Source organism: Periplaneta americana, chromosome 9, assembly GCF_040183065.1.
Source record: "Periplaneta americana isolate PAMFEO1 chromosome 9, P.americana_PAMFEO1_priV1, whole genome shotgun sequence".
Taxonomy (NCBI): domain Eukaryota; kingdom Metazoa; phylum Arthropoda; class Insecta; order Blattodea; family Blattidae; genus Periplaneta; species Periplaneta americana.
In genome coordinates, this window is record NC_091125.1 from 118,760,141 (window position 1) to 118,782,635 (window position 22,495).

At 34.3% G+C, this 22,495-nt stretch overlaps 1 protein-coding gene across 1 annotated transcript in view; it reads left to right on the top strand.

The window, feature by feature from the left end:
- The window catches only part of fat-spondin (extracellular matrix protein f-spondin), a 45,356-nt gene that overhangs the window by 16,319 nt on the left and 6,542 nt on the right, over positions 1–22,495 (top strand). Inside the window, exons 2-11 of the mRNA XM_069835746.1 lie at positions 5,225–5,393; positions 7,407–7,677; positions 8,000–8,141; positions 9,330–9,536; positions 10,940–11,063; positions 11,321–11,451; positions 12,677–12,908; positions 17,166–17,337; positions 18,318–18,555; positions 22,285–22,486. Coding sequence (XP_069691847.1) covers positions 5,225–5,393; positions 7,407–7,677; positions 8,000–8,141; positions 9,330–9,536; positions 10,940–11,063; positions 11,321–11,451; positions 12,677–12,908; positions 17,166–17,337; positions 18,318–18,555; positions 22,285–22,486 — 1,888 coding nt within the window. The remainder of the gene's footprint in view (positions 1–5,224; positions 5,394–7,406; positions 7,678–7,999; positions 8,142–9,329; positions 9,537–10,939; positions 11,064–11,320; positions 11,452–12,676; positions 12,909–17,165; positions 17,338–18,317; positions 18,556–22,284; positions 22,487–22,495) is intronic.

The window sequence follows — 22,495 nt, forward strand, 5'->3', positions numbered from 1 at the left end:
TCCATGTCTCATCGATATGAACTCTATGCACTATAATGGGTAGATTACGACTGTGGCGTTGAAGCTAGGGTTGACAACTTTTTTTGAAGAAAATATGGGAGACTAAGGAATCGACAAAAATTTCACATATAAAAAGACAAATTATTCGGTCCAGTTACTAAAAAACAACTACTTTATTCTATACTTTGGCAGCAAGGTTTAAATTAAGAGTATTTTGAGACAGATTTTGTTTCGCGTAATAGTTGAAGTCGACTGCAGTTTTCAGCTCTGATTTGATTAAATATGTCGTGTTCATGTTTCGAACATTTGTCCAATTATTGTTCATGAGATGAAACACCCTCTTTGTATGAGCATTACTACTTGGTATGCTTAGAACAAAACAAGCCAGTTTTTTTTTTTTTTTTTTTTTTCAAATTTATAACATTCACATGGTTTCATTTTAGACGGGTGAGCACTAAAACCCATTTCTGGCAAGCATTATTTTCTATAGACTGTATATTTTAATGTATTTCTTGAACAACAGAATTCATCATTCACTGCAAAATCAAATGTTTAAACACAAATTTTTACATTATGCAAAAATAAGAAAGAAAAATGCTCGAAGAGAAGAATAATACGGGAGCCGGGAGACTTAAAAATTTGGAGTAAATACGAGAGATCCCGGGAAATACAGGAGGGCTTGCAACCCTAGTTGAAGCTGCGCCTTATCTATTGCACTGACCATGGTCACGCTACCTACCTAACCAATAGGAAGGCCTACGTTTATTAATTGACTTGGTCGGATATTTTAATTACCCTTCTCTCCCTGCTAGCAAATTTGCAGCCTCCATTCTTCCTGTAATGCAGCGACTTGTCATAAGCAATTAGTAGCAATCAGCTGTAGTAGTTATTTAATTAGTGCAATTAGATACCTGGCATTGAATGAACAAGGAAATGTAATTTGACCGTCGGAAATAAACGATAACGCTCTGAGCTGGAGCAAACAGATGTTCCTGGGAGCACAAGTGTCGCTTCCTTTCGCCTACTCCATGAGAACGAGTAGGGGGACAAAAACAACGATTTCTTGCTTCCCGGACACACACTGACAGACAGCAGACTGTCCGTCTGTCCGTTTAAGGTGCTGGACCTCGTTCAAATAGTGAGCCACCGCTCTCACTACACAAAATAAGAAGTTTCCAAGAAATACTGTACTTCTCAGTGGTTTAGTGGCTGTCATGCTGGCCGTTCAATCCACGGCTTACGGGTTCAAACCCGGCCGAGGATGATGGATTTTAAAGAGCTATAAAATCATTAACATGACTTCCTTCGGGAGGGAAATAAGCCTTGGCTCCCGTGTTGTAGATTTACGGCACATAAACAACAGTCTCCGGTAGATGGCTCCAGGAAAGAATTGTTTGCCATTTACCGTCCAAGTTAAACCTCGACGCTTAACAATCTGTACAGTTGAAGGCGTTGTTGAGGGAGATGTTTCATTGAGGGGGGGGGGGTAAAAATCTAAATTTTAAGCAATTATGAATGTTTGTTCTCTTCTGTACACAAAGCATAAATTTTAGATTTGAACCAGGGTTGGGAAGTTGCATGTAAAAAAATTAATTTTCACACGACGCGTAAAATATGCATAACATGTGTAAGTATGTCATAAATGTAAAAATGTAATAAATACAAAATTTTCTGTAATACATTAAATAAAGTGTTAAAATGTAAATCGAGTTCCCAGATAGGCTAACCAGCGTGCATTACTTACTGTAAGATGGGGGAACATTGATAGGTTCTTTTTTTTTATTATTTTTTAAGTTTGTTGAGTGGACATAGAAATATTTGGTTTGAGAGAAATTGCTTGTGACAATTAAACCTTTCTTGTCATTCCTCATTAATTATTTTTCTTCTATTTCTATTGCCGTACTATTTACATTTTTTAATTTTTTATTCGTTGGAAGATTTTTCTGCGAATAACGAATCTACGTTTATATTCTAAAATGGAAGAACGGAAGAAGAGTAGTTTGGCTTCAGGAAGGGAAAAGGTACGAGAGATGCAATTGGACTGCTACAATCAATCGGCGAAAAATACCTAAAGAAGAATAAATTATAATATTGTAGTATTTGTGGACTTATAAAAGACGTTTGACGGAGTGGATTGGAATAAACTCATGGGGATCATAAAGAAAATAAGTGTAGATTGGATAGAGAGAAGGCTGTTGAGTAATCTTTATATGAAACGAATCAAAGTCAAGATAGGAGAAGAAATGGCAGGAGGAAGCGAAATAGGGAGAGGGTACGTCAAGGATGCCCTTTATCTCCTACCCTGTTCATCTACTTGGAGGATTTAGTAAAGAACTGTTTTCAGAACATGGGAGGAGTGATAGAATGAGGAAGAAGAATAAAGTGCATAAGATTTGCTGATGATATGGCATTGTTAGCAGAAGAAGAGATGATACTAAGGAATATGCTACTGAAGCTAAATGACAGCTATGAACAATATGAAATAAGGATAACTGCCAACAAGACGCAGACCATGGTCATAGGAAGAAAAGTAAACAAGGTAAACTTGCGAATTCTAAATGAGAAGAGACCAGTGAAGTGCTTTGTGTGGAGTATCTTCCTTAATTCTTTTTCCAAAGGTCCGTAGAAGATGCTACTTTTCCTATTAAACGCTTCCTTTGCCATATATCCACCTTTTGACTTCCTGGCAGCAGCTCATGTTACAGCTAATAGTAGGTACACTCCAAGTACACCTAAAGCTGTCTACTTGTTCCACTGCTTCATTTCTAATTCGTTTACTTTCTGTATTTTTCTTCTGATGACCATGATCTTATTCTTGTTTGCATTTATTTTCATCCCATTCGTCATTTTGCTCCATTAGCATATCCCTCAGTAGGCTATCATTTTCTCATCTGCTAACGTAAAGGTTTCTTTCTTATAACAGTAATTTTTATTTATGGAAGAAATTTATTTTTAAGATTTCAAATAATTTAAATTACTATCGTCCAAAAAATTATATGTAATACACATGTAACAATAGCAGAATCTCGGAAATAGAAAAAAACTCGACTCCGTATTGTTTTTCCAAACTTTTCCTCGATCCTGTACTAATGCCCTTGCTACATTTGTATCGCAATATATTTCAAACGTTCATTAGTACAGAAGAGCACAAGACAAAACCAATTTTGTTGCATGAGAACGAAGCCTGGTCAATCAGAAATCAAGCTGAATAGAGACTGATAGCTGGAAGAATGAGATTCGTGTGGAGATCGGCAGGCTACACAGTTTTGAAAACGAAAAAAGTGACATGGGATTTGACGAAGTTCGTATGATTGCGTGTGATGTATATACTACAGAAATTAGGTTAATGAAATTAGGATAAATAAACATAATTTGCTGTAAGACTTGAATGTGTGTAATGAACGAAATTAAAAATAAGCTGTGAATAACAGTCGATCCTCGAGTAAAAAAAAATAATAATAATAATAATAATAATAATAATAATATTAATAATAATAATATTAATAATAATAATAATAATGTATTAAAACGGAAATACTATTAAGATACAGGTGTCCCATTTATCTTGACCACCCAAAATAACTTTGTACGCAAGCACCAAATGAAAAATTGTTTCATATAAAAGGTGTGCAACTGAAAGGGGAAATAATTCTGATGGAGAGGCAACCTTGTAGCTTTATTTACTAATGAGCTACGTGTATTAACATTATTTGTTTAAATTACACTATGCATTTATTATTCAATATTTCAATTAAGCTCGTCAAGACCTTTCCAAAAATGTATCACAGTGGGTCATTCTGATAAACAGAACGGAAAGTTATTGGTGCCTTGACGGCATGGTTCCTGTGCATAATATGAAGTGATCTGACTTCAAGTTGGTGTAAACAGTACGTAGTATATTGTAGATGATACTCAGGGTCGCGTAACCCATTGGTTTTATTCCGCTGAACACTGATGACTGAGTGTGTGGTCTGTGCTACATTTGGTTTCATGTGTTCACTGTAAACCAAAGCTACGTGGAATGGATTACGCGACCCTAGGTATCTGCAATGTAGACCTACTACGTATTGTTTTCACCAACTTAGATTACTCCCTTTGTATGTACTATGCACAAGAACCATGCAGTCGACGTACCAAGTAACGTTCTGTTTATTAGAATGGCCTGCTGTGATACGTTTTTGAACAGGTCTTGACGAGTTTAATTGAAATACTGAATAATAAATAGGCCTACTTAGTGCCATTTAAGAGACAATGTTAGTACTCTTATGTCATTAATAAATGATGCTACAGGATTGCCTCCCCATTAGTTTTATTTCCCCCCATTCAGCTGTACAGCTTTTGTATGAAACAATTTTTCATTTGGTGCTTGTGTACGAAGTTATTTTGGGTGGTCAAGATAAATGGGACAATCTGGATAAAGAATTGTTGAGCCACAGACGATAATTAACAATTAACCGGCATGCTGTATGTAAGCACGTGAGTTTATTCCGTGAATGTTATCGTTATTAATTATTATTCTTCTTCTCTATGTGAGTAATGCCAAACTTGTATTAATTTTCTGTAGTTACGCAAGTATTGTACACTCGCGTTCATTTCGAAGCATAATCAAATAACATTGTTTTTTAAAAATATTGTAATACTCTCCGTGAATTATAAATTATCATGTATAATAAATTCTTCCAAATAGATTATATAATAAATATATAGACTACCCTTGTGTATAGGAATGTACTCGTTTACATTGTTTAGTTTGTCGGATGTGACGTAAGCATTTCCATGGTAACCGATATCGAATTTGCTTTCCACAAAATCCTTTCATTTTTTTCTATTAGTATAGATCGAATATAGCCTTACACGTCAATAAGAGATATTAAAATAACGTAAAGTGACACTAGTTATCACTTTCTTCAGCAAACATAGAAACGGAGAAACTATGCCGAGATAATATCAATGTGCTAAAGGCTGAAGCAGATTTTAAAATGCAAATCGGAAGGAAAACAATTTTGGGGCCGACGTTGAATGTTTTGTGAATGTTGCGGTGGGCGAAGCTAGTGTAGTGTTGGCAGAGTGCTTTGGTTTCCTTTGACTGTCTCATTCTTCTATTTACTCATGCTGTGTGTCATATCAACATCTTGTCGACCCTTAACAGTCTGTTTAGTATGAAAAAAAAAATGTTGAATTTACATGTGTAATATGGCTGATTTGAACTTTCTCTTTATCGTAGATGCTGCAACTGGTGGTGTTGGCAGTGTGCCTTCTGAGCATATCGCAGGGATGTGTAAGGGAGCCCCGTGAGGAGCACTCCACAGCCTTACGGAGCCCCGGTGACAATGGGTTCCATATACAAGTGAGCGGGGAACCAGAGCGCTACGTGCCTGGAGCAGTATACACATGTGAGTCTAACGCTGTGCAAGTGGAAGAGAACAACTGTCGTAAAATAAACTTATTCTGATGTCATTAAGTAATGTTTATGTGCAAATTGTGCCTAAGGGTATTGTGTGTGCTTGTCCTGCGCGTGTACGTATTATGTACGAGTATGCATGTGCGTGTCCTCCGTGTGTACGTAGGTGAAGCATGGCTAGCCTCTTGATCTAGTGATTAGTAATGCTGGTTCCTAACCAGAAGGTTTCGGGTTCTATTTCCAAATCTGCAAAGGGATTTTACTTTGGATAGGAATTGTTCCTTGGTATGTATGGTCTGGATGTTTGTGTTATCCTTAAGTCACACATCCACGAAGCGAGGCTACCATGAGCGGCCGTCTCTAGCGGCAGCCTCGCTTGTTGTTTGCCTCGCGATTTTGTTGTTTTGGTAGTGAGGCAAGAACGCAAAGCAGCGTGAGCCATTGGTTAGTGCGCGGCAGTTTTTTTTTGTTTATAACTTTACCTGCCACAGGCTATTTTCCTAAAGTTTTTCTTTCTTTTCCTTTTTTTTTTTGTTTTTGTTTTTTTTTTTGTTTTACCTTTCCATCGATACTAACACAAACATAACATCTAAGTCCGACGCGGGATTCGGAACTACGATTCTTCGGACCAAACGATAGATACATTCTGTGCCTTTACCGCTTGCGCCACACAGGCTGGCAAATTGAGGCAGTAACATCGGGTTGCTTGGTGGCGTCTTTACTAACGAACAGTCTACATGAAGCGAGTTAATCACTGCGAGGCGCTTTTGATAGTATAAAAAAAGTTTAGTATTGGCTCATGGGTGAGGCAGCCTCGTATCCTTGCGTGGAAATAAATTTTCCGCACTCACTTTCCGCACGTTTTTTAATAAATACATACACAGAAGAACATTTTCGCTCTTTTCAGTACTTTGCGCTTGACTTTCGAGGAAGTAGTTCAGATGAAACTTTGTATCCAGCTTAGTCAACATACCGAAATTTGACGTAAATTATTCGCACTATAATTACAGAATTAAAATTGCTACTGAACTAGAACTGTTGTTTACATCAAGATTAGACTATTGTTACCATGAGATCACCGCCTTTTGGAAACGTATATTACAATACGCATTTCGAAATGAAATGTGAAGATTGTCATTTTGACATGTATATACATTTTTTCCGTGATCTGTTTAATTCTGTGATTTTCGTAGAAAAATTAACGTGTAACAAACTTGCGGAAATGGCAATAATTCCAAAATTCCTAAGATTGGAACACTCCCGTCGCTCATGTTTCAATTTTCATATCTAAGTCTTTTTATTGAAGTTAAGGGAATTATAAACACATAGAGAACATTAAGATAATGCACTTGAAACGCTGTTAACGTTTATTTTTCTATACAATTCACCTGACATAATTAGGAACATTAAATTCAGACGTTTGAGATGGGCAGGGCATGTAGCACGTATGGGCGAATCCAGAAATGCATATAGAGTGTTAGTTGGGAGACTGGAGGGAAAAAAGACCTTTAGGGAGGCCGAGACGTAGATGGGAGGATAATATTAAAATGGATTTGAGGGAGGTGGGGTATGATGATAGAGACTGGATTAATCTTGCACAGGATAGAGACCGCTGGCGGGCTTATGTGAGGGCGGCAATGAACCTTCGGGTTCCTTAAAAGCCATTTGTAAGTTGTATACAATATAAGCTCATGTGGCTCTGTTTGTCGACAGATGTACTTTATGTTGACCACAATAATTATCTGAGATTCTTCAATTAGATAAAGAAATATTGATCTGAGGTTATGATTGAACAATATTCAAGCATATTTTAATTACAAAAGATTTTGATAAAAACGGGAAAAATGTAACATTTTTACTAAAACGACGGGACGGCCGGGACATAGAAAAATAACGGTACTGTCCTGTTCAAAACAGTACGTATGGTCAGAATGTTAATTAGCTCTGGCGAGGTAATCGAGAGTTTTCAGTTGTTATTCATTTCGTTGATTTTGTTTATGCCTAGTGTCCATTGTGGGTTCACGTACTCATGGGCATCTGCAACAGTTCACTCGGTTTATGCTGGGTGTAGAGCCGTTAGATCCACACCATGGGACAGTGACGGGAACAGATGCCTCCCCGCAACGTGTTGGCAGCTTCCAGTTGTTCGGAGACTCTCTTACCACATTTAATGACCACTGTATCAACACTATCTCAGAAGCTGATGACCTACCTAAGACAGAAATTCAAGTTATGTGGATAGCTCCTAAAAAAGGATCTGGATGCATCATGTTCAGGTAACTTGTACAGGAGACAGCATTGTAGTCTTTCGATGTTTAACAAAACAGTATTTCAATATATTGACACATGTCAATAGAATAATACCACAGTCTAGTATATTCAGTCACGAAGCTCAATACGTAGTAAATATGCATCCATAGATAGTTGCTAACCACTAGGATCGCTAATATCGCCTCATTACAGACAATGCGAAATAGTACCGGCACAGTCTATTGTTCCTAGCACCCTCACAACTTAAGCTTCGTGACTGTATATACTAGACTATAATAATACGTCATCGAGTGAAGTGGATTGTTGTTATTTTTTTATTTTGGATAGAGCAATGGTACTGGAAGATGCTGAAAACTGGTACGCAGATGATGGTGCCCTGAGCCGACAACTGTGTGAACTTGTGGAGACTGAGAAGGGAAAAAAGGATGACGGAGGCGAATGCTGTGCATGCGATGAGGCAAAATACCAGGTGTGAGTCCAGAATCATAGAATATTTTGCTGAAAGTGTACAATGCTTATTATGTTACTGGAATATGTATAATTTTGTGTATCACATTACTTATCTGAACCAGATTTAGCAAATGAGCGTAAAATTCATAGTTTTCATATTGCAGTTTTCTGTTTACAAAAATATTTAAAATGCGAAATGTTAATGAACACAATGCTTCAGCATAAATCTGAAAGAAGTAGAGGTTGTAGCAAATAAGGAAATATATGAAAGCTACACAGGAGTTTTTATTAAGGAGTTTTTAACTGCAAAACTTACTCCTGGGAGAAATGTTGTAGCGACAGTAAATTATGAAATCAATTTTAATGTTGAATACTATTGTAAATGGAAATATTGATCATTTCAGTTACTGGTATGTTAAACTTCACATTTATAGATTACAAAAGCTTTCATTGAGGTAGACTTGTAATGCATTTCTCACTTTTTTCGCCGAGAGGGTAGGTTGTTATTGTTTATGCTATTGTGGTGAGGCTTAACTGACTTTCCTATTATTTCTGTTGTTTACCATTTCAGTAAAAAACTCCAAATTTTAATTTTTTTTTTCTGGCCGTACGAGTTATTCTTTGTTGTGAGTTTATTCGAATTCGTTGTAGATACTCTTTCTTACTTTGTCTTTATAGTTTGCGTCGCAATGTTACAGATAGTGGATAGACCGATGTGTGTTAAGGTTGCTTTAGACGAAGGCGATATTATTTGAAGCAACAATACAATCGATTGTATTAAGTCAAACAGGATTCTTTAACCCTGCAACTCGTCTCGCGTCCCCCAGTCACCGAAGTTATCATGTAAACATCGGCAGTGGCGACCTCACCCTGAACGATAAGCTCAGCTGAAACGGGTAGTAGATTTCTAATTATTGGACATCAAGGGAACTACTAAAAGCCCCAATAAGATTGGCTGGTCCTAGTATTTGAACCCAGGACCTCCCGAATAAGAGGCTAATCTTTCACCATTTAAGCTACTCGGCTCGGTAGAAGTGAATCATCGATTGAAAAACTTAGTGGATATCTAACTAGTGTTCTAAATCCTATTCCTTCTGGAAAATAAAAGTGTTGTGTATTTATTACTATGTAACTTATTCAAACATTGTGTTATACTGACTTTAATCTATTAGCACTGGTAAGATGTGTGGTTAATTTTGTTTTGCAGCTGATATTTGAGGGGATATGGTCAAATGTAACACATCCAAAAGACTTCCCATTTTCACTGTGGCTGACTCACTTCAGCGATGTGATTGGAGCTTCACACGAACGTAATTTTTCCTTCTGGGGCGAAGGACAGCTGGCTTCTGATGGTCTTCGTCAAGTGGCAGAATGGGGTTCTGTTCGAGGAATGGAGCAAGAACTTAGAGCACAGGTAACTCCAGATCTATGACAACATTTTGAACAAGACGATCAAATATCTTGTAATTATTTTTATAGTTATTTTACATATTTAAAAATAGTGTGATCAAAATATATAGTTAAGAGTCGGTTCTTGTATATTCTACTAATTAAGGAAAAAAAAAAAAAAAACAGAAAATTACTTTTAAGTGCAGCCCAGTTTGAAGTTTCAAAATATGAAAAAATATAATAATAATATTAGTTCTGTATTGCTTTGCTCAGTACTCTCAGGTATAAGCCTACATTAATTTGAAAAAAAAAAAATCTGGTCCTAAACGTCACTCAATCACTGATACTTCTTTATCGTGTCTTTCTTCTTCTTATGACCTTCCACCCGTATCTTCTTCCTTCTAATTGTTCGTCCCGTCATATTTCCGCTAATTCACTTTCTCTCTTCCCTTATTTTATGTTGTAGACAAACTTGACCATTATGATTTAGGGCATAGCCTGTTCCGTTATCTTAGGGAAATATAGAATACTAGACCACCCATTTTTAATTTACTGATTGGTTTGCAAGTTAAAATTTATATTCAAGAAATTTTCTCTTACCATTCGATTAGCGCGTTACTACTTATAAATCTTCATTGTAATCCTAAGTACATATTTTACTCATTTTTCTGAAAATGCTCTCTTTCTTTCCCATTCATGTTTAATTTTCCTTTTTGTGTGTGTATATGTGTATGTGTAATTTTCCTCAGTGATGTATAATTATAATTTACGTTTGAATTTGTAATTCTTGTAATTTGTAATATTGGTGCATATTCATTGAATGTAACTTCTAAGCCTTATATTATTTTGTAATTATTATTTAGTATGTTTGGATTATTTTACTCAACTTGTGCTTGTATCACTATATCAATTTTTTTAGTATTCTTTAAATGTTAGTCTGTAAACATTAACTTATATTACTGAAAATTGTATTAGCTTCTTTTGTTTCTGGCTAAATGGAAGAGAAGGCCTGATGGCCTTAACTTCGCCAGAATAAAATTAAATGAATGAATGAATGAATGAATACTTGCAAATCTAGTCTTTCAGGTGAAGCTCACTGTAAAGCAGATTTGAATAATTTCAAGGGAAAAATTGTTCCGGGGCCGGGTATCGATCCTGGGACCTCTGGACCAGAGGTCCCGGGATCGATACCCGCCCCCGGAACAATTTTTCCCTTGAAATTATTCGAATGAATACTTTTCCCTTTGTTTACTAATTTTTTAATTAACAGGTATTCAGTTTGTTTTATATTGTTTTAATTTGATTCTAAGGACTTCAATTTCTGTTGTCTGAATTGTTTAATCACCCTTTTTATTGTTTTTAGAATTTCTGAATCACTAATTGATACTTAGACCTATATAATTATAATGAATCTGTACGTTCCCGCAGAGCAAGCACCTCCGCACACTCATCAAAGCGGCCGGTTTGTGGTACCCACGTGTAAACACTAACACTACATCAACCTTCAGAGTAGACCAGCGACATCCATTAGTGTCTGTTGTTTCCATGTTAGGTAAGAAAGTTCTATTCAGTCACAATTTATTAATTTGCAAGTAACTTACATGAATTTAGCGTTGATATATTTTTGCTAAATATGGCTCTGAATCTCAAAGCCAATGAACAATTCATCTAGAAATATAATGTATCGTTTCCATCACAATATTACTAGTTTTATTAATTGAGCTTAAGCATTTAAATGCCAAGCTGATAGCTGATTAGCTTCATTCTGTTAAGTGTGACCTGTGAGAAGAAACTGCTTTGATGTCATAGGACCCACCCCGGACTGGATTGTTGGTGTGTCGGGACTGAATCTCTGCAATAAGGACTGTACGTGGTCAGAGCAGAAAATTATTGATCTTTACCCATGGGATGCTGGCACCGACAGTGGAATAACTTACATGGTAAATGTTTAACGTAGTTTTAAGTTACGTACCTTTTTTGTAAATAGTCACGTATATTTAGCTTTGAGAAGCTAATGTTATTCTAGAATCCATCATATAAGAGGAGAGGGAAGGAACAAATCACAATAATTTTAATGCATCTTAAATTATAATTTATTAATTAACGTACTTTCCGTTTAGACCACATATTGAATTCTTAATAACACACCTTCCTTCTCACAAAATATTATTTCTCTACAACAAACATGACACTATCTAGGAATATTTGAATGTCATTCCAAGCAATGGTGTTGTGCGAGATCTAAAATGTCTGATGCTCTATAACTCAAATTCAAGACTTTGTGGTTAAGTTTTTGTTCCAGAAAACGCCTTAATTAGTTTGAGTGAGTTGAGCGATTTTGCTTGTCTCTTAGTTCTGACACTAGTGGCTGGGTGAGAATTGACAGAGGGGGATGCCGGGGATTGGCCTTCCCCTCCCTATATCTTTTCCAATAATTTTTTACATGAATTTGTATTTTCTTTCTGTAAACGGCACCAGGGAAACTTACTTTCTAGGGGGCCCTCGTAATTGCGCTCGAGTGGCCAAAATTTGCATAAGCACTTGTTTTAACATCATTAACATAGTGGAAAAAAAATTCTTTTATCTGCCCCCATGAGAATATTTGCTTGTCAGATGTCATTGCACTTATATCAGCAACGGAAATAGGCCTATTGTTACTGCATAAAGAGTAGAAGCAATCTTCAAGAAAATTGTAGCTATAATAGCCTTCAAAGTGAACAGCGCGATGAGAAGTCTTTGGATTTTGGATGTAAACACGTCTAATGCTTACGAGTTACTCAGGAGAGACAAGGAAAGCAGATTTTGTGTGTTGGATCCGCTACCAAGAGCTCTAGGATTGGAGAAACAGTTCTTAATAACGGATCCTCAAATATGTTCCACTTTTCTTGCTTTCCCTGTTGAAGGAGCGTTAAATAGCTCCAAAACGTTGAATGTGTCTTACGAGTAATAATAATAATAATAATAATAATAATAATAATAATAATAATAATAATAATAATAATAATAATAATAATAATAATAATAAATAATGCAACTGAAAAGATAAATTTACTGATTCTTCCTTTATTTTATTGCTTTTTCAGTGATTTATTGCTGAAGTTAATTTAATGCTAATTGAGGAAAAGGATACAATTGTTTATTGATTATGCATTCTTCTTCCAACAGTCTCCAAATAGCCCAACAGTCCCGCAGGAGAAGATCCATCGTATAACTACTCTGTATCCAGAAGATCCACGAGCACCATTTTACGATCCTTCTGGCAAACCAATGCTACCGTTGGGGAAACTCTATTTGACCAGGGAATCTGTAATTCCAAAAAGCTGTGATGAACAGAGCCTGGACAGGATTTTGGAAGAAGCTGTGCAGGTTGCAGAGAATACAGAGGATACAAGCAGACGTGAGTTTTGTCGTACACTTTCAAGCAAGGTTGCCGAGTGGACAATTCGACTTCGCCTCATTAATACAGGTTCAAAGTCGCATTGCGGTTCTTCTCGGCATTAACTCGTTTCCACAGTATAGTCATCGATGTCATTCCGTGAACATTTCTGCATCACATAATCATTTCGTCAGCATTTCTCCGATCACCGGTCGGCAATGTGCGGAAGAGCTGGTCCAGGGGATACATGAAGTTTCCTATGACCTCTGGATACAAAGCGGGCAGTAGCACGGTCGAGTGATAAATGCATCTAACTTGGGAGGGGGGATTAGCGTAATATGCCAGCGTAGACAGGCCTCCACGCAAGATTAGCAGCTTACACAATTTAGAAAAAATTCTATTATAGTGGTGAATAGTAACGGAAGACATTTCATCATCACCACTTGAATGAGGTCACTTTTAGAATTTTATAACCTTTATTTAATTATTTATAGGCCTAATAGTTCTTATAGTCTACGATAGAAATTGGTTCTTAAAGATGGTAATGGTGGTTGTTGTGGTGTGCTGCTGCTGCTGACGACGATTAGATATAGACATACCTGTTCCATATCCATTATTAGAAAGGATAATAATCGTATGTTACCGGTATATTACGATATTCAGATATTTTTTGTCATTTAGGTTGGTATTCGTGGACAATTGTCAGGTTTTTTTGTCCAATATATAACATAGGTAATAATTTGTAATTCCATATATTTCCTTATTTATTAATGAAGTCATTTATGTTGTAAATCATTGTTCGATTATCTCTTTTTTATCTTCCTTTCACTTTTTATATGATCATCATCATAATAATCATTTATTACGGTGTGGGCCATACGGACTGTTCCAATTCAATTAGAACTGCATCAGAACTTTTTGTGGGTTATTTGGATATTAAACCTTTGTGGTGAATTTCGGTGAAGTCCGAAGGGCCTAATTAGCAAATTCACTTTCCTCACCTCCAATCTGGAGTCGCATTGATTTTTTTAAGATGGGAAAGAGAGTGGTGTGCGGAAATCAACGGAAAGCTACCGTATTTATCTTTCCCAAAAAAACTTTGAATCACTGGCTAAAATGAAATTATCTACTGAGGGTGCACTGGAAAGAATGGTGAACGGAGAAAAAAGTTCGGGGTAGAAAAAGATATCAGATGACATGCATCATTAAGATATATGGATCGTATGCAAAGACTAAGATAAAGGCAGAAATGAGGGAAGACTGGAAAATGCTGGATTTGCAGTGAAAGGCCTGCATTTGGGCAGAACACTATGAATGAATGAATTGTTCTTGTAATTGATGTTTCTGGCATAAGCTGTACACGCTCCCTCCATTTATCATGATAGACTCTACCCTCTTTCAGCTACAAAATTCAGAAGCCTCATTTGTGTGCCTTAGTCCTTCTCTCGTCTTCCTTTCTTATAATAAAGCTTTCACATCCATATAATAATGCTTTTAAAGCTATCACTTCCCTCTGATTGAAATTCTGGCTGATATGTACATCTATTATCAGGCAGTACATCTCGCTTGATATGTGTCAGAGGAAGAACATTTGTTTGTACGCATCTGAAATCTGAATAGTGTAATATATAGCTAGTCGGCGATGTATGCGTTGAAGGGGGAAAGGAACTGACCATCCTACCCCATTATCTCCTGGCCTAGTTGCCTCATAAGTGGTGTCTTCTTAGTATCACTTTGAGGTTCAGACTTGTCTGCGGACAATTGACTTAACAACAACAAAGCCATCACTTTATAACACTTCAGTAATGTATCTTTTCGAACTTTCCTACTCGGTTTTCGACGTATAGTTCCACAAAATTACTTAAAAGAATTCAACTTGTCACTTACTTCACGGTTCTTCCTGGAGATTACAAGGTTACATTACAGCTTAGTTATTTGAATATACAGTAGAACCTCTATTATCCGTCGTAATGAAAGGGGTGGGCTGAACGGTTAATCGAAAAAATCGGATAATCCGTACCATGAAAATTTTTTGTAAATTCCTCCATGGTCTTGAATTTAACACGCTAGAAAGTGGATCAGAAGTCTACTAATTTAGGTAAGTCTGGTTGTAAATGACGGATTTTTAAGGGAAGGGGTCTGTCGTGGAAAGATAGGAATAATGGAGGTCTCGTGTAGTAGATTTACATACTTTATACACTCCAATTTCATATTCTAATGAGAGATGAGTCACAGTTTCTCTTTACCCAAACCACTCAATTTTTAGGCCTACATTTTTTTTTCCGATACTTAGCACAACAAGATTTATTTTGAGAAGAATTTTTATACAGAAGTTATACAATACAACAACTCTAACAGTAGACCATACTGTGTAATAAAGTCTTGTAATAACACTCTAGAAAAATAACGTGCTAATACAATGTATATTAATATTTATGCAGCAAAAGAAAAAAAAAACCGCGAGAGAAAGACAGACGGATAATCCAACAATCGGTTAATAGGGTGACGAATAATCGGGGTTCTACTGTATTTACTTTTGTTGTAGCATTATTTTATTGAAGTAGTATATTATATGTTTTTAAATTAGTGATTATTTAACGATGCAGCTTTTAACGCATCCTATGATTAAAACTCGAGTGGGATTTAATTGACTATTACACGATTAGAAGAAAGTAGGCTATATAAAGATTAGAAGTAACAAAGTGTACAATAAAATATTAATTGGCTTACGAAAATACAACTATCTTCAAATGTATTATTGTACCATCTCAACATTACGCTAGATGGCAGTAGTGTTTTATGATGATGTTTTCTTGTTACCGGTATCAGTATGTGCCCACTATGGAATCATCATTGAACTCTGTGGCCTGTTACTAGTCAAGAAGGCTTTGTTGATTCAGTTTCATTTTTATTAAGACAGTTGCATTCCACTTCAATTATCCGAATCCCAGTAATCAACGTCACTTGATAGATGATTTTCAATAAATCTTAATATTAAACAATCTCTGATACGTGACTATCCATAATATCATATAGCAGAAGCTATAACATAACCTAACTAATATACACAAATATTAGAAAAGTTTTAATTAACGACGATGACATAAAAAATAAACATGAATAATTTTAAAAGGAATAATTATTGAATGTACAATTTTCAAATTTGAATGTGGTCGGTGGTTCAATTGATGTTATATTGGACGTGTGCATAATAGAAGTGGAACTCGTTGATTTAGACCTACATGGTGTATTCAACTTATTCAGGATTTCCGAATGAATAATTTTAAAAGGAATAATTATTGAATGTACAATTTTAAAATTTGAATGTGGTTGGTGGTTCAATTGATGTTATATTGGACGTGTGCGTAATAGAAGTGGAACTCGTTGATTTAGGCCTACATGGTGTATTCAACTTATTGAGGATTTCCGAATGGTGCTCTTCATTTATTTGTAAATCGGATTTCAGAAGATGCATAGGTATGATCAGTGATTTTGATTAATTCTTGTTCTTGAATGCCAATGCGAGTCATATTTGAAACTGCTGTGCATCGACTGGAGTGGTTTGTAATTATATATATAGGCCTATATATTTTTTTTTTGACGTCCAGACCAGCGCAGTTTCAAATGTTGGCAAACAAAGAAACCAATGCTAGGGACGCGATAAAATTAAACAAATGCTAGGGACGCGATAAAATTGTGCGATAAGCAGCCATGATTGGTTGAAATACGCCCTTTCGTACCGTTTTATTGGTCAAAAGTAGTATGACGTAGTAAGAGTGTAATAGTCAGCTTAAACAATACAAATAAATTGGTAGGACTAAAACGGTAAAAAGATGATATCTTGAGAACGGAACAGGAAAAAAGTCTTTCAAATCCTTGATGGTGGAAGAAGAAGAATAATCGGTACTCACATGCATAATAAAATGAATGTAGAATTGTCAGTTAATGCATAAGTGAATGGTCTGGTGCAAGAGGAGGGTACTTCATTTTACCACATTTCTCAGGAGAGACTATAAATTAAATGCCTCCCACTTGCGCCAAACACATAAGCGGGATAAGTTTCAATATCTTGCGACACACTCAATTTCCGGCTGATCTACCTCGTTCTTATACCAAACATGCCACTATTTTTTCCCTATATATAGACAGAAGAAATGAAATTTTATAAATTTTTGGAGTTACCTTCATCTTGCACCAAGTCCTTCAACTGTCAAAGAATGGAATTTTTTAGTGTCAATCTGGATCCTTAATAGCAACTCTATTATTCTGCGTCTATAGCGGAGTGTGCTGTAACTGACTATTCCGATTGGAGTGAGTGCTCTGTGACGTGTGGCAAAGGTCTGAGAATGCGCCAGCGCTTCTACAGGAACCAGGATAAGGCTCTGATGCTGGGCTGTGATCGTCAGCTGGTATCCAAGGAGATGTGTGTTGCTGACATACCAGAATGCCAGTGAGTATAACAGAGTTTTGTTGTTTGTGGCACTTGATGTTTTTTAGGCTGCTTTTAAAAAAGCCGAGCATTATGCAGAGAAATTCATTTATAATTTGAGATTGAGAGAATCCGGATATTAACGACAAAAACATATGGATACACTTTTTAACATGTTTACAGACCCCTTGTTTTCCAAAAACTCTCTGCCTAATGCTGTAAAGAACCACTGTGTTAGAATGATGAACACTACTGTGCCATCAAGCGATCTTCGGATTAATGGTGACTCAGCTCGTGCGAATGGAGGTGACTTCAGTTTCGATAACCTATCGCATCGATGAGCCCTGTAGCTGTTCTCAAATTATAAATAGATCTGCGTACTATGATATCCATTCGTACTTTTTTTTTGCGACTTTTTCCTTGTTAATTTCTGTATTTTTGAACTGAGTTCAACTAAATTTAGTAGGCCTACGTATTAATAGGCCACAATAACATTTCATATTAGCACTGAAAGGAATGATGAACGGGAGAAGAGTTCGGAGCAGAAGAAGATATCAGATGATAGACGACATTAAGATATATGAATCATATGTGGAGACTAAGAGGAAGGCAGAAAATAGGAAAGACTGGAGAATGCTGGGTTTGCAGTGAAAGACCTGCCCTTGGTCAGAACACTATGAATGGATGGATGGGTGGATGGTTGGATGGATAGATGGATGAATGAATTAACATTTTTAGCATTAGTTGGTTTTTCGTTGTTTTGATGTATTATTAAAATAGGATACCAGTTACTATTTAATTTTAATGTTAGAATCAACTGATAAATTTCTATATAGAGCTTCCCAGTTATAAACATGGCTTTACATGTTAGGTTCGAGCCCCTTATAAAGTAGTCGGTAACTATAAATTTCCTCAAATTCATTTAATCTTATTCCGAATGAACTCGAATAAATGTATATACGTTTTTTGATCGTGCAGAATTAATGTTAAATTTTATACAGGGGCAGTCCTGCAGTGGCAGCAGAAGACGATCAACCGTTGGAAGAGAATGAAGGCATTTGTAACACAACTCCTTGGGGCCCGTGGTCAGAGTGCTCTGTAACCTGTGGAGTGGGCACCATTAGTCGTAGCAGACGATTTGTGGACAGATTTGGTCGCAAAAAATGTCCACATGTATCAATGATTGAACGTGAGAAATGTATGCAGCCACAGTGCACGAACGAGGACAGGCAGGATATTGTAAGTACACATGAGAATTTAATGCATGATGTTTCATAAATATAATAATAATAATAATAATAATAATAATAATAATAATAATAATAATATGATAATATGGCAAGGAAAATAATAATAATAATAATAATAATAATATGATAATATGGCAAGGAAAATAATAATAATAATAATAATAATAATAATAATAATAATAATAATAATATGATAATATGGCAAGGAAAATAATAATAATAATAATAATAATAATAATAATAATAATAATATGATAATATGGCAAGGAAAATAATAATAATAATAATAATAATAATAATAATAATAATAATATGATAATATGGCAAGGAAAATAATAATAATAATAATAATAATAATAATAATAATAATAATAATAATATGATAATATGGCAAGGAAAATAATAATAATAATAATAATAATAATAATATGATAATATGGCAAGGAAAATAATAATAATAATAATAATAATAATAATAATAATATGATAATATGGCAAGGAAAATAATAATAATAATAATAATAATAATATGATAATATGGCAAGGAAAATAATAATAATAATAATAATAATAATAATAATAATAATAATAATAATAATAATAATAATAATAATATGATAATATGGCAAGGAAAATAATAATAATAATAATAATAATAATAATAATATGATAATATGGCAAGGAAAATAATAATAATAATAATAATAATAATAATAATAATAATAATATGATAATATGGCAAGGAAAATAATAATAATAATAATAATATGATAATATGGCAAGGAAAATAATAATAATAATAATAATAATAATAATAATAATAATAATAATATGATAATATGGCAAGGAAAATAATAATAATAATAATAATAATAATAATAATAATAATAATATGATAATATGGCAAGGAAAATAATAATAATAATAATAATAATAATAATAATAATAATATGATAATATGGCAAGGAAAATAATAATAATAATAATAATAATAATAATAATAATAATAATAATAATAATAATATGATAATATGGCAAGGAAAATAATAATAATAATAATAATAATAATAATAATAATAATATGATAATATGGCAAGGAAAATAATAATAATAATAATAATAATAATAATATGATAATATGGCAAGGAAATTAATAATAATAATAATAATAATAATAATAATATGACAAGGAAAATAATAATGATGATAATAATAATAATAATAATAATAATAATAATAATATGATAATATGGCAAGGAAAATAATAATAATGATAATAATAATAATAATAATAATAATATGATAATATGGCAAGGAAAATAATAATAATAATAATAATAATAATAATAATAATATGATAATATGGCAAGGAAAATAATAATAATAATAATAATAATAATAATAATAATATGATAATATGGCAAGGAAAATAATAATAATAATAATAATAATAATAATAATAATATGACAAGGAAAATAATGATGATAATAATAATAATAATAATAATAATAATAATAATAATAATATGATAATATGGCAAGGAAAATAATAATAATAATAATAATAATAATAATAATAATACAAGGAAAATAATAATAATATGATAATATGACAAAGCTAATAATAATAATAATAATAATAATAATAATAATAATAATAATAAAGTTGCTGCTTTTAGTCATATGCGAGACTACAGCTACTAGAGATGGGATAAACTGTTCTTTTTAAGAAACAGTTTCGACTGTAACTGTTTCATGAACGAAGCTGTTCCAAAATAACAGTTTCAAAGATAACAGTTTCATAAGAATATGTTTACAACATCAGTGCCAACTGTTCCAACTGTTTGAACCTCTCATCTGCTTCGGGAACATGTTTCAAGGCCCTTGAATCGTCTTTAAATCACCTGTTCAGTGTATTATGACAACGAAAGATAGTTGTCGTAGGTTACTATTAAGGGTACAGTAAATAACTACAATTCAAAATAAATCGATTTTAGTAAAAATAACGCATATAACCCTAGGAGAGTTTAATAACGATGACATTAGCCGATGATATTTTTCGCGGTATATTAATAATTAACACTATGTCACGGCACCCTGAACATATTCTCCATCAATGGACAGCTAATAATTAGGAGATTTATTAGGGAATTTGATTCGTACAATTAAATTGCGCGATCCTACATAGGCTACTGTTGCACGAAGGCCGTGTGGAACATGGATATTATATTATCTACTTTCGATTGGAGGTCAATGATAGTGCTACATGTGGCCTTTGCAAACAGCAAAGAAGAGGAAAACTGTTTAGAAACTGAACTGTTTATCTCTTGGAACCATGTGGAACGTTGATATCACTGGAGCAGTGTAACACTCTTTGGAACAGTTGGAACAGGTTATATTACGGAACTGTTTCGATACGAAACAGTTTCAATTGTGAAACAGTTTCAAATAAACTGTTCCAGCTTTTTTTACCCATCTCTAATAGCTACCCAAGGACTGGGTAAAGTGCATAATAAATTATGTAAAACAGTGTAGGTTAAATCAACCTGGAAAACTAATTATGCAAGTCTTTCCAAAAAGAACGTTCTTTTCATAAATCAAGATGTGGAGAGGAATAAGAAGGCCAAAGAAGCGGTGGTCAGACCAAATTTGAATCTCTGAAGTGATCCAGGAAGCCTAATCCTTTCTACAGAAAAATGTGTTAATAACAGTGACGATGATAATTATAATTTATTTTATTTTTCCTGCTTCGAGCTGAACCCTCACCAGAGGGAGTCCCTAGATTGCCAATGCCTCCTTTGTAATCCAAGGAATTATCTCTCCGCTACGTGAATTGGCTTGTAAGACCCAGAAAGGAGAAAGTTAAACGGATAAGGGAAAAAATTATAAATATGCGCTACAACAGAGCTAGGTTCCAACAACACAATTATTATACACTTGTAGGCACATACAATGAATTCATAATACAGTGGAACAAACAAGATACAATAAACGAAAAAGAACAAAATAAAATAAAATAAAATAAAATAAAATAATAATAATAATAATAATAATAATAATAATAATAATAATAATAATAATAATAATAATAATAATAATAATAATAATAATAATAATCTGTTTTGTTATTATATTATACTCAAAATAATTCACACCGATTCTGGCCTCATAAAAACAGTTTTTATTTTCAATTTGTTAAGGATGTCTGGTACATTGTTTTATTCGATGACATCATAGCAATAAATTCTTATTTTTATACGACAAAAATAGTTTGAGAAGTAGTTAATAACACCATGAAGTGTGAATGTAAATCAGATCATAATAAAATGTTCGGTTAAATAGCTGTATGTTTCAAGATTAGTAGTTTTGAAACAAAATGCATATAACAAACCCGTGAGATATCTATAGCATTAATCAGCAAGTGGAATGTACCCGTATTTGATTTAACCTCATACTGAAGACCTTTACTTTCATGATAATTGACGAGTGATGTCTAATATTTAGTGTTACATATTGTTTTATTGAATTTAAATACTTATATAGTCACAATCATGCCATGGTATGAAAGAAAAATTTCACAACCTCGAGCGGGATTCGAACCTGCGACTTCCTGTACTCCGGTCAGGCGCTCATTAATATGTCACATCAACGGACGTAAATACGTCATCCAACATCGTAAGATGAAGATTACATATTGTTTTATCTTGATACACTACAGCCGGACCCCATGTGTCCCGCAACAGACTGGAGTGACTGGAGTCCTTGCAGTGCATCCTGTGGGAAGGGTGTGAAGCTGCGCACACGTCTGCTGCTGGTTGCACCCGAGCTGCAGGAAAAGTGCAGCGGCCGTATTGAGCTGGTTCAACAGAGACACTGCGTAATCCAGGAAGAGTGCACTTTCGACATGTCCGTTGCTAAACGTATGCACA